The 13429-nt window shown below is 35.3% G+C and overlaps 1 protein-coding gene across 3 annotated transcripts in view; it reads right to left on the bottom strand.

Annotated features, from left to right (window-relative positions):
* Positions 1–13429, bottom strand: part of LOC114873098 (venom metalloproteinase 3) — a 40523-nt gene that overhangs the window by 1259 nt on the left and 25835 nt on the right. Inside the window, exons 4-17 of one of the 3 annotated variants that reach the window (XM_029181038.2) lie at positions 11500–11560; positions 10798–11009; positions 10251–10340; positions 7989–8193; positions 7769–7898; positions 6568–6697; positions 6318–6460; positions 5820–5872; positions 2026–2152; positions 1560–1724; positions 1290–1416; positions 1105–1209; positions 831–982; positions 209–615 (exon numbers count right to left, since the gene is read on the bottom strand). In XM_029181038.2, the coding sequence (XP_029036871.2) occupies positions 209–615; positions 831–982; positions 1105–1209; positions 1290–1416; positions 1560–1724; positions 2026–2152; positions 5820–5872; positions 6318–6460; positions 6568–6697; positions 7769–7898; positions 7989–8193; positions 10251–10340; positions 10798–11009; positions 11500–11560 (2107 nt within the window). Of the gene's footprint in view, positions 1–208; positions 616–830; positions 983–1104; positions 1210–1289; positions 1417–1559; positions 1725–2025; positions 2153–4181; positions 4238–5819; positions 5873–6317; positions 6461–6567; positions 6698–7768; positions 7899–7988; positions 8194–10250; positions 10341–10797; positions 11010–11499; positions 11561–13429 lie in introns of all 3 variants that reach the window. The other 2 variants (XM_029181037.2, XM_029181040.2) reach the window with 2 other exon arrangements.

Raw genomic sequence — 13429 nt, forward strand, 5'->3', positions numbered from 1 at the left:
AGAAGAAGAAGAAGAAGAAGAAGAAGAAGAAGAAGAAAAAGAAGAAGAAGAACACCTGTCGATGGTTAAATGCTTCATGGGTACAAATGTTTAATAGAAGAAAAGAAAAGATCGTCAAATAGAAGACGATGTTAAAGAAATGAAAAATAAAAGTTTCTGTAATTCGAGAAGAAAGCAGTATCTTTGATTTGACACAGAATTCTCTTACCACGAGCATCACTTTGAAGCCCATTTTCATCTCCTTTGGTTGTTGACGGAAACGACATCGTGCTCACGGTACTCTTACGTTTGAACGGGCTAATTTTTCGATAATTTAGGTCGTTGGTGACCTTTGACAAAGGGCTAACTGTATAATACAAGTTATTCGTGTATCTTCTAGTTGTTGCGCTACCATTGCCGTTTCTACTATAACTATCGTTACTATTGTTAAGTTTAGTCTTGTATTTATTGGCGTACAAATAACTGGCAGTCGTATACGTGTATTTGCTCGTTGCAGAGGTTGCAAATGACGTGACGCGTTTAGGATTGCTCGTCGACGAGAAGAAACTCGACGACGGTGAAGAATATTTAGATTTTGATTGTGGCGTGCTCTGTGTCGTCGATTCCCACGGATACCTGTGTGACATAGTATTATGCTGTTATCGAAGAAATAAGCAGAACGGACGACCAATTTTATTTTTCTGAATGCCTGAAGAATTTGTCAAAAATTATATCATTATTAAGCTGCAAATGTATTTTAGGTATTTCATTAATAGTTCAGGAAGTTGCAACAGTTACCTAGATAGGATATTTATATGTAACATTATCATATGAATAAACTGAAATATTACCTGTAATCTGTGTTGTTGTATTGGGCGAACATGGGCCGATTATGGGCTGTGGGGTTGTAAGTGCTGTCCCGGCGCACATACGTTGGGATATTTTGTGTATAATCTGGTATAATGTTTTCGTGCTCTGCTACGCATTTTCCATTCAGACAATACTGAAAAGAAAATTAAGAAAAATCTTCTAGTTCATTCAGCTGATTTAGGTGGGATATTCTTCATTTGTTGTGAAACTTGCAATATTCAAAGTGAAATTTATTTTTAATTTTTCATTGTTTACCTGACCATCTCCACAGGGAGAGCCTTCAGCTGCCGGACGATATGCCACGCAGTATCCTGAACCAGCATCGAAGCAAAATAATTGAGCGCAAACTCTCTCGTCTTTCTGTAATTACAAATAAACATTTTTCACTATTATTATACACATAGGATGCATCAGGATTATAATTATGATATAAAACTTACGAAACAAGCGCTCGTTCCACGATCTTTCCTACACTGTGCATCCAACGAGAGCAGTTTTCCAGGTAAAACTCGAGGAAGTGCTTCGTCTTCGTGGGGTGCGTTGTATAAACACGTTGCTGTATCGCCGCTAGAATAGCAAAAATAATTCAATTTTAATATTTCACCTAGTACGATTTCTTGCTAAATAAATTGATTTCAAGGTGAAAATGTTCCAAGCAAGAATAGAAACCGATTCGAATAGAATTCGAAACCCATGTCTCAGAATCTCACTTTAGGAAGTGATGAAACGACGACACACTACAGTGGGACCATTTAAATCCTTTTTCGGTGTGTCTAAGGTCGCTCATGATGTACCCATCCTCCCAGTGACATTTTTCGGCACCGGGTCCTCCGAGATAACTGGGCGGCGGTGAACCATCGTGAACTGCACCCAGCCTATAAATATTACAATGTCCAGATAATTTTAATAATCCGTTGATGAAATATGTTTTCTCTATGGATCATCGTTATTTTTACTCTACTCGCGTTATAAATTGTCGATGATACTACGGAGAGGATTTAACAGTAAATTAAAAACTACTTTTTTCTGTTACAAGGATCTTCTCTTTTTTTCCTTTCAAATAATTTGCCTATCTCGAAAGTAAAATAATTACGTTCACTTTGACACGCTAATTTGCATCGTTGTTTTTGAATTTTCAATGGAATTGACAAAGCTGTTTAAGAGATAACGACTTACAAATGGCCAACTTCGTGGGCTGCGACGATAATTCCACTAAATCCTCCTGTATCCTCGATGATGGCGACAGAATTCACTTTTTCCAGACGCTTGTTTACAACACAAGCTCCACCCACGTATGCGAATCCTGTATAATAATGTGCAATCAGAGTGTGAAATGTTTTTAGAATTGTATATTTTGTGTGTGTGTGTGTGTGTGTGTGTGTGTGTGAAGATTAAACGAAATGTTAATACCGCTACCGAGCTGTTTATTTGATTTATTTATAAGAAGCTGCAATTTTAGATAATTTCATTAATATTAGAATACCTGAACATGTGACTTCCATTCTGAGAAATTTGGCAAATGATTTAAATTTTATATAATTATTTTCATGAAATCTTAAGCTTTGAATCCTAATGACTCATGAAACGATGCTGTCTTTAATTTTCAAAACAGAAGACACGTGTTCTGTTAAATTACCAACGATGTCTATTCACACCATTATTAGACATGAAATTCTAACGAGTACCTAATGATAGCATTAATCTTTCCAACAGAATATGTAGCTATTCGTTTCATTAAACCAAAGCTGGACGAAAATTCTTTAACACGTTGATTATGCCTCTTACGACAGCACATGACAGCAGTATTAATAACAACATTAAGAATTAATTATTATTCAACTCAGAAAGGAATCATCGTTAAACCATACTCCCTGATTTGGATGAAACTTTGTGGATTAATAATAAAATGATTGAAAATTAGATTTAACACGCTTAGTGCTTGATCAAATTGCTAATGTGTCGGCATGCATCTGACGTTAATTAATTTCACGAATGGTTAAATAAATAATCTACCATGATATCGATGTAAAAATCTTTCTCTATAATGATTTTAATCTGTTCATTGGTGTTTCGTAGTCGCCGTCGATTCAAAGACTTACCACGGTCTTCGTCAGTAACGCAGCCAAAGAAACAAGAAAAGATGCATATAAGTGATTCAGAACAGAGCAAAGTGAGAATGGAAATGATAAAAATGGGATATGTATTTCCGAACAGTTCCGTGATACACGCGTGTATAAACAATTAATCGAGAAAAAAAGGTGAACACACTAGGATACCGTAGCCAATGTGCAAAGGAACGAGCAGAGAAAATTTCATTATCTTTTCCCTATGCGTCATTTTCGACAAAATGATGAAACAGACAGGTAGATTAAGAGAGAAAGATAGATAAGGAAAGAAAGGCAAAACTCGTGTCCCAAACTTAAGAAAAGTGAGATCCAGAAAGAAGAAAACACGCGTGACAAGCCTGATAGAAATGGAAGCTTCTTCGTTCAAGTTTTCGTTCAGCCCATTTCTCGTGACGGTGAATCTCAAACAAAGAGCGAAGAATCCGTTTTAAGCTGGTAAAGAAGAATAAACAGAGATTGAAGCAACGGAAACGCGAGATCGAATAAAGTATGAATTATATTTCTATACTGTTTCTCGGTTTTTAGGTGTAAGCTGTGTTCTCTTTACACTTTACTAGATAATTCCATTGAAAAAGGATTCGAAATTAATTAGGAAATAATTTGAAAATAACTAGCAATGTACCGTGGTTAATTACATTAATTTGAATTTTAGCTCTGTTTAGAGGGTAGATACTTGATTATTTTTTATACCATTGAAACATCCCTCGGATGGTTAAATCAATGATTTCCTCGAAGCATTCGAATTTCGATCGAATTGTTAATTAAATTAATTTTCAGTTTGCAGGGTATTTGGTTATTTATTATTTTTTAAATAGTTCAGTAAATTTAGGTACTCGAGTATTTCCAGTCGCTTGCAACATTACTCGAAAATTTCTTTATTAATTAAAGAAAAATTTTTCTTGGACCGCCTCCAATTGTATAAAATATTCAAATTTTAAATAAAAATCGGCGAAAGAACACGACTTACATTCTAAAATCTCCAAGTGTATAAAGAAAATCAGAATTCAGGCGATAAAAGTCCAGAGGATCTGATTTGCATAAAAGATACTTCAAAATTTTTCCGCGGAGTTGCAGCGAAAGAAGTTTAAGAATTGAGAAAAATAAAAACAAACGTTCGCAGAGCAAGTGCACACATATAAGATTTGAAAAACAATTTTCTTGTTCGTCAATCTTGTGTTCTCTTTCGTTTAAACCCGAGAAACGTACCTGCTGTTCCTCTATTGCACACGTCATTCGCGTATTGCCTCCTGCACATATCTAATCTGCAATGCAACAACAAAATTTCCTCTTTATCATGTGGATTCATTATCTGTCTTGATTTTTAGCCACGTCACGGGACAATCCTTGGAAATGTGCCGTTCGTATGTGTCTAATTAATTCTTCCTATTAATACAGGATACGGATAGAAATGGGAGACACTTATACAGGATCGATCATTCACATTAAAATAATAATAATAATAATAATTTAAAAAAAAGTCAATAGAGAGGCATCCACTTTGCAATTGTAGAATAAAAAAAATATTTTGATTAAAATTAGACATTAAATTTTAATTATCGCTTATCTTAGAGGTCCGTTGTTTGTGTTACGAACACAATGTTATAGAAATTGGGTCAATTTCAGCATCAAGTATGAACTTTTATTTATCACTTTAACGCACCAAATCGATCCCATAAAAATAAAACGTGGAATAAATTTCATAACAATTATCGTGCATTGACGTCTTGTAAAAAAATCCATCGTACTTGAGATGTCTGGAAAAATATCCTGACTATTATTGTTATCGATTCTCAAAGGTGGTCTGATAACAAGTAAACACCGTGTCGAATGTCTTCTCGTTGTGTAGCTTCGAGAAACGTGACATGTATAAGGTGCTGGTGTGGAATTACGATAAAGCAAACACACTACGAGTAGCACGCGTGTAAATAATTGCCAATTAGCAAGTGTTGCGTCTTACGATTAGGTACGAGTAATTATAGCTGATTGCCGCCGATTCGCATCGCAGTAACGCAATTTTTTTAAATCGTCTTCGCTAAGTTCTGTCGAAGAAAAACAAAAAAATTACGTATGTTAAGATATTGAATGGGATGCCTGTGTAACTCGAAGGAAGTAATCTTTCATTTTCCATGGAGGAAAATTATGTACAGTTGGTTTGAAGAATTGAATGTTAGTACTTTGGCATTTTGGGTCGTTCTTTGTACTTTTGATTCTTTATAAAATTCCTCTCATTTAATTATTCACACGACATTTGAAAATTGTCTATTCAATGAAAAAATAAAAAAATAGTCTATGTGTTATTGTTCGTAAATTAGTGTACCGTTACCTGTTTAAGTTCGGCTCAATTTAACATCGTTTCTCTGTGAAAATGGATATGCGTGGTATTTAAGAAGGAAAGCCACTCCGGAGGCCTCAAAATGATTGACAAATTATAAAAATGATTAAATAAGAGTGTATATGTGAGGAAAAAAAAGAACAATTCATATTAAGATCTTCAGGGTAGTGTTTCCTTCTTAATAAGCCCCTTTTTTTATTATACTAAACTGGTGTATAGCTGCTGGTACTTAATATTTTTTATTTTTTGTCATCCTATATCCTTCTTTCTACCATGTTAGTTAATTAATAAATTTTCATTAGATAGGTCTTCTACGAGAAAGGAACTGTTCACCCCCATGAACGCAAACCATACCCCTCGATACAGGCCGTTCACTGCACCGTTAAAACCGACACTACGTTCAAGCTACGTGTAAATACTGTACAAAAGGCAAAGAAAAAGAGAGAATGAAAAAAAAACAAAGACAAGTTGATATAAAATAAAAAGCGTGATCGCTATGTAATAAACCATACCGGCTGTTCCCTTAGTGCAGCGGCCGCCTTTCCTACGACGGCACATATCATACCTGTTTCGTGAAATAAAAATCAAACAGTATGAAATCATCAGACTGCTGTGGACGATATTAACGTAATAGGTATATTGGGGGCCATTGAACTCGGACATTTTCTGAAAGGCGATCGAAATCCGTGCTTTTTTTTTTTTATTTAACCCTCTATACCGAAAACTACATATTAATTAGAACATGAAAAGTAATTTTTTTCGTGGAACATCGCTCTATAATTAACTTGTTACGGTACACATCAATCAAAAAGGTAATGATGTGCATCAGTGCATACAGGGTTAATGTTGGCACAATTTCAAGCTAATAGTTGCTGTCTCATCGTTTCATTAATACCTAGCTCAAAACTGGTTTGCTTGAATGAATTTCAGTGAAATCGAAAGGAATTCATAAAAGTTTTGCACGTCACAAACTTATTTCTATATACATATAATGAAATGAACACTCTTACTTTGTAACGGCGACCGCAATGTCGTAGACCGGAAGTCTTCTCTCCCGGAAAAGGTATTTGCCCATATCTGTCAGCGCAGCCGCTGAATCGATCGCGTCTCTTCCAACGCGATTTCTTTCCAAGTACGGTGTTGCATCTCTTCCCTGAAAGTTGGCATAAAAAGGCAAAGGTTACTTTGCAAAATGCTAGGCTTTTCCAAGTCCTCAGAGAAAAGGATTAGAGAAAGTTGGTGTCGTTAAGTGTACTTCACCCTTGAGATAATTATTCCCGCGATGCTGATGCGAATTTTCGGACCCTTCAACAACTTGTACCTTAAATCTACCCCGTTCCAGAAGGACACGAAATACCTTTTTATCTGTACATTGTCACCTCCGTGCAATCTAGAAAGAAAGAAAGAAACACAGTAATCTGTTAATTTTTGCACTCGCTTTTTTATTAGAATAAATTCTAGGTGGAGTGAGAGATAATTGTCGATAACGTGTCGGTTACTTCATAAAAATATATAATTTATCAATCGTCAATAATTAAATTAATTAAAATTTAACTTTTTTTTTGATAAATCATATTAGACGTGGTTATTTCGGTACATCGTGACATTTATGAAGATAATATTTTGACCTTTCGTATTAGGTAAAAGTGAAAGCGACATTTACGATAGTTATTCAATCTGTTCTAGAAATTTTTTGTATTATTATTATTGTTACGTGCGTTGAATGAAATCTGTAAACACTATAAGAATCTAGTGTTTTTTCCTGATAACAAGTATTCACTAAACGATTGTAATTATGAGATTAAACGAGACATGTCGGAGATGCGTGAAATGTTTGTAATTACGTATTTCTCATAGATTAATGTGAGTAATAAATAGTATTTGAAATAGAGATGCAAAGTGTTAGGTATGCAGTCACGAAGGAAAATTACTTTATATTCCAAAAAAATATGTGTAAATTTTTTATTACTTTTTCCCCTAATTTCAAATACAAGTCATCGATTTTCAAGTGCACAAGTGGTACAGAGTATATTAAATAATCTTTTTATCAAATGAAATGATTAATTATATTGTTTATAATAACTCTAACTAAATCACCTGTCTCACCTCTATCCATCATACCTGGTACGATTTGCTTGAAACAATAATAATTATTATTTAATTAAGCAGAAAAAGATATTCCTTGATTTAGCATTAAGACCAAATAAAGGATCCTCAGAATTTCGAATTATGTGAACCAGGAACCAGTCTTAAATTATTTATGAAATGTTTTTTAAATGAAATTTGCATTATTTATTAATCGTGACATAGGGGACAGTATAACGTGTCGACTACCACAGTAGGAAAGTCCACGTATAGTCAGTTATAAATACACGTTATAAATACACAGTACATATTATTCAGTATATAATTATTTTATATTTTAAATAAAATTCTATGTCATTAAAATCATTTATCTCACCTGTATCCATCATAGTCCACGATACAAAGGATTTCCGGATAGATCACGTATGGTGCTTCCCTCTTTCTTCTATCACCGACCGAGCGCTTCGATCTGTATTTCTTGGCCAAATGGTCGGGTTCCATCAGCGCTGAAATTGATGATTAGGTAATTACCAGCAATCGATCTCTACACGATTTCACCGTCCAATGAATCTGAGAATCCAGCTGAATAAACTTACTAAAGTCGCTGTATTGATCGCCGTTTGATTTTCGCGTCATTTTTTTGAAGACGATATGATGACTCGTCCTCTTCAAGTTCTCTTTTCTTCTCGTTACATTTGGCAGTAATTCGGCATCGTTAAAACTTGTATTCTTACTTACTAATTCATTTAATACACGGTCTGGCAGTGGCCGAATCACCAGTTCTGAACCAATGTTGCCATCCTGCACGAAATCAGGTTTTTCTCATTAGTTTGTGAATTATTTGAAGAAAACAGGGCCTTTTATTTAATGTTAAGTTATTTGTTCGTCAAACTGGGGATAATTTTATTATAAACGTTCATTTTATTTCCAAAATCTATCTATCCGGTAGATGTAATAAAATTTGAAAAGAAAAAGTGACTCCTATAATTAAACCGAGACTAATTTTTTTTGATGAAGACAAATTGTACCTATTGATTGGCTTAAGTTGCTTGTTTCTACCAGTAATTGCTAATATGATAAAAAGTTCCTTAACGTCCCTTCGGTGGAACGTACCTTAAGGAGCATAATTACCAAGACGTGAGTAGCTTTATACTCACGATCAATGTACAGGTTCTACGATGGAAAACTACTCGTGTAATTTAAGTTGGTTAAATCGTTCGATCAGCGATATTACAGATTCGAGCACGATCGGACTGTTCGATTTGCAGTTCGAGAGAGGTGCATTGGTCAGATCGATGGAGGGAGAGTGAAAGCGAAAGGTCAGGGCATACGGGGTCGCATAGAACAACGCTTTTACGGCATTATGTAACCAACCAGTGTTCAGAAAAGAAATTCAATGATCTATCATTTAAAAAATCATATTCTTAATTGTTACCCCGATCAAAAATTCAAACGTTTCTTTATAATGATCAAATATAATGATCAAATACCCGATTCTAATTCTTTTTTTTATGCTATTGTTCATCCATCGTTACTTCCTGTTCTTTGATCATTAAATAGCCATCAGCAATTACGATTAGTTCACCAATCTAATCGTTTATCTAACAACTATAAACATAGCTTTTTAGATATTATTAAACTTACAATCATTCTCAATTATCTACAACGGTGAACGTGTAATTATCTTTGTTCGCTCGAGTAATTTGCAAAAAATTACAAAATAAAATCATAAATCCTAGGTTCTCGTCCTTCCTCGTAGGCATCCCCGAAGCTTACAGTTTGAAGAACAAAATTGTTTGAATATGAATTTCGAAGCTCTAAACTTTTATCATTCTCCTCGATCAGTAACTCAACGTACAAATGCAAATGTCCTTTCACCGGTAATTTATACTTCTGTCAACGGATTTTAAGCAACTCCTCGGCTCAACAGCTGGATATTATCCTCTTGCAATGGCTCGGATTTACGTTCTTTATGACTTCATCATGAGAGATCGAACCTATCCAAGTGAAATTGAGTCTCGGTTGGTTGAATGTGCAATCATCGAGAACAGCAGCCTAAGGAAGGTGGAACCGATATGGGGAATTTTATTGCCTTTTTTCCCACCCTCGCCTCCGCCTGCAATATCTTTCGAATGCACTTTGCGCGAGTGCGCCGGCTTCGAATGGAAATGTCAAAACTATCGAAGAGACGTCATTTCAACAACTTTCCTTCGTACATCGGCATTCTTTTCTTAAATTCTATTCGAACTGCAAGAAAGTTCCGCATTGATATTTGATATTGATGTTACGTACGTCTGATTGTGAGACTATTTAGTACGATAGTTTTAAAAAATCCAATTTTCTTTTTAAAAATAGGAATGAATCATTCGTTTCCCTGAAATGAAACTTTTTCAGCTAAAGAAAAGTGTCGACTGTTATTCAACCGTAAAATTATCCCCAGCACGCAATCTTTCAATACCTACTACATAGATGCTCCTCGAGTTTCGTCAATGCGATCGTTAGTTCTGCGTAACAGAAATCCTTTTAAGAGCGATAGTTTCACCGATTTACGTAATATCAATCAATGGACACAAAGGATGAATTTCGTTAACCCGTCCGCATTGGATGACTGAATACAAAGTGTGCAAAAAAATTATTAAAAATTCTAGGAAGTGAATTCTATCTTGATTGACAAAACGATTAATATCCTTGATTTTCTGTTACAAGCAGCATTGGAATCAAGGTCCAGATAATTAGTTGCCTAATGCAAATCGCGATGTTGCGATAATTATAAGTAAGTCGCGAGCGTTGACGAAAGAGACGAGTCGCAATCACAGTGGGAATGTCGAAATGAACATTAAGAAAGAATGGCTTCTTACAACGAGCACTTTCCCATTTGCGTCCTGGTGCAGCAAAATAGACGCCATGTTCGTCGTGTCTTGATAGATGTCACCGATACCTATGTCAGCCTGAAACGGGAAGAACAATTACAAAGTGATAGCACCGTGCTAGCGCCATGTATAGCAGATTTTATGCGATTATATCCATTTAAAGGTATAACAACTTCCATAAGTCTGGCTAAAGATCATACACACACACACACACACACACACACACTCGTTCTTTGCTGTGATACTTCATATCGAGCAAAATATTCCGTAGAATGGCGAAAGTACAAGAATGACATTTGTAAGGATTCTTAAAATAAAGTGAAACGGTAATAAATTTGAATTCATTGAATATTTTTTAACATAATAAATGGAAGGCTTAATAAACGAAGCCCTCTGCAAAGTCGGGTTTCGGATTACATATAGCCTTCTGCAGACTTTCCCTTAATTTCTTGCTGCACTTGAGCTGCACTTGAGCTGCTCAAAAGGTAGACTGATTAAAAAGAAATATTTTTGATGGTGCTTGATAAAAACTTACATCCGTCACCTTCTCGTACCGGAGGCCATCAGGTTGCGACGCATTCTTCGTGACGGTCCACATGGGCAAATGGTTCGCTGCGAACAACCCTTCCGTGGGTTTCAGCGACAGACTGATGTCCTTCCCAAAGGCCTTCAAATGTATCTCCGGTTTTTCTTGTATACTCCTTTTGTGCACCGAATGTAACACAGGAACAACTTCGTACGCTGGTACTGGAATTTGAAACGTGGTCTACCTTCAGTGAGATTCATTAGCGTCTTTCGACGACTTTCCTTGCTAATGAATCAGCTAAGCATTTTGTAATTTTAGCATTGCTTAGAAGCAACCGTCAGATTTATGTAAAAAGCCTTTAGGTAATAAATATAACCATTTAGAAGCGAATATTTTAAATTAAATCTGTTGTTTAAATTCTGCTTTTAAATGGTTGGAACATTTAGAAAATAAACAAATTTAATGAAAAATCATGCAGTTGTTAACAAGTCTTGGTATCCTTGAAACATAATAGAAGTTAAACAATCACGGTGAAAGCAAACAGTAGATTGCAGAATTTACGTTAATATTGAACGAAACATGCAGCAATGAGGAAATTTAATTTAGCGAGCTTCAATCGTTGCAAAAGTATCACGCAAGGCCATGTATGTGCAGTGAATGAGAATTGAGTTTAAATTAAAAGCAGGACTGTTAATTTTTCACTGTGATTACCAGATTCGTGTCCCGTGTGAAACACTGATAACATCTCTTCCCTTGTCATGTGTTCGTGGATCTGAAACAAACAAGAAATTACAGTTAGATTGAAAAAAATCTTGATGAATTTTTCAAATTTTGTTTCCATTCACCCGATATACCCGAGTATGTACATATATGTTATATCACGAGTCAAACTTGTCTCGATATGGTCTGAATTAATATATTAATTATAATAATAACAACAGACACCTAATCGGTAGAAGTAAACGAAAGCAATTTTATTGTTTCCCCGGTACCAAGTGCACGGTTAATTGGTAATGATTACAAGACACAACGATCAACAGTTGCCGAAGCACGTACGATAGAATTCGAACAGGGTCGACTGGCGATCGATCCCTATGTATTTGAAGTTTTTCCAATCGCGGTCCAAGGTCTGCTTCTACCATTTAAGAGCACGTACCGTGCCACAGAAATCGCACTGCAATTAACTATCGCGCTGCCTTAGAACTCCTAAGGTCGATCACTTTCACTCATTACGTTAGGAAATTCGATCGCGTGTACCGGTGTCCTAATTGTACTCTTTGTCTCTTTGAATGCACAAACTGAATGCGCCACGATTGTTTAATCTAATTGCAAGTTACTTACACGTTTTAGTTCCGTATATAGCTGGAGATTAATGTAAATTAAACTACAGTCTACGACAGAAAAATAGAGAATTCGAATTGTAAAAAAATGGAAATTGTTTCAAGGAAAAACATTTGTTAATAATTTAACGTCTCGCAGCTGAATTCAATTTGTTTCGATAGATACGATATGTATACAGACAGTTCCACAGCTCCGAGTAGCCCTTGTGCGATCAGAAAACGGAGCAATGCAATTCGCGAGGCAGTTAAAGAACCGGATTTACTTAATGAAACAAAAAATTGTCCCCCGTTCCTAATTGTATGCGTGCCATGAACCTAACATATGTAACTCGGCACAGAGTTTTCCTTTTGAATGGCAAGCACAGCTGCGAAATCCTAAGATATCAGATAAATCGAACACGTTTCACTCCTGATCCTTCTTATTATTGCAAAAGTGTTTTTGAAAGGCGAGATCGAGCTAATCTAACGATGATCGGAAGTTGAGGCTGGAGGGTGAACAAAATGATAGAAATACTAAGGATATTTGTTTCTGATCAGGTTCTAAAGAAATATGTAGATAACCAAAGTAAACTTGAAGATGTTTCCCAAGAAGAATGATGCAAAATCCTATTACATATATGTATAATGATGGGATTAGTATCTCGTATATTAACACTTTGACGGACGTACATTTCATGACATTTATGGCTCTTGTAATTCTATGTTCCCTTTCATATGTAAACGAGATTTATTAATAGATTTGTATTTGTGAATTCCCTAGTTTTACTATTCCTAGTAAAAAAATTAGCGGTTCTCGAATCATGATTAGCACCTGATATTAATCAGCAATAAATGCTAATTTTAATATGTATTACACAGAGTATTATAGTATGTATACTTATGATTATGGGAAATTATTGTTATCATTTTATGAAGTTTATAAAATCATCTTTTATTACGTTCGATTTCGTCAATTTCAAAGAATTCGAACTGTTAATGTATTGCAAATTATGATTTACGAGGCAGTTTATCTTTACTCCCGTTGTTAGGCTGGTAATAAATGAACGACGCGCGACGGTTCAAGTAGCTGATTTCTATGTAAATATATTTAGCAATTTGTTGGCCTTTTTAAGTGAACCGTGTCTAAATACGATGCATTGCTCAGGGAGAATGATTTTTTACGGAGAAAGGTTTATGGAAATGTGTTGCACCAAGCTACTTCTGATTACTCCCAGCCAAGTGTTAATGGAACGATAAAGCTTAGTGTAACGGTTCGATAAAATCAATCTCTGTCAAAACTAAGGAATATCTTGTGCAACCTA

The sequence above is a fragment of the Osmia bicornis genome, chromosome 6, assembly GCF_907164935.1.
Source record: "Osmia bicornis bicornis chromosome 6, iOsmBic2.1, whole genome shotgun sequence".
Classification (NCBI taxonomy): Eukaryota; Metazoa; Arthropoda; class Insecta; order Hymenoptera; family Megachilidae; genus Osmia; species Osmia bicornis.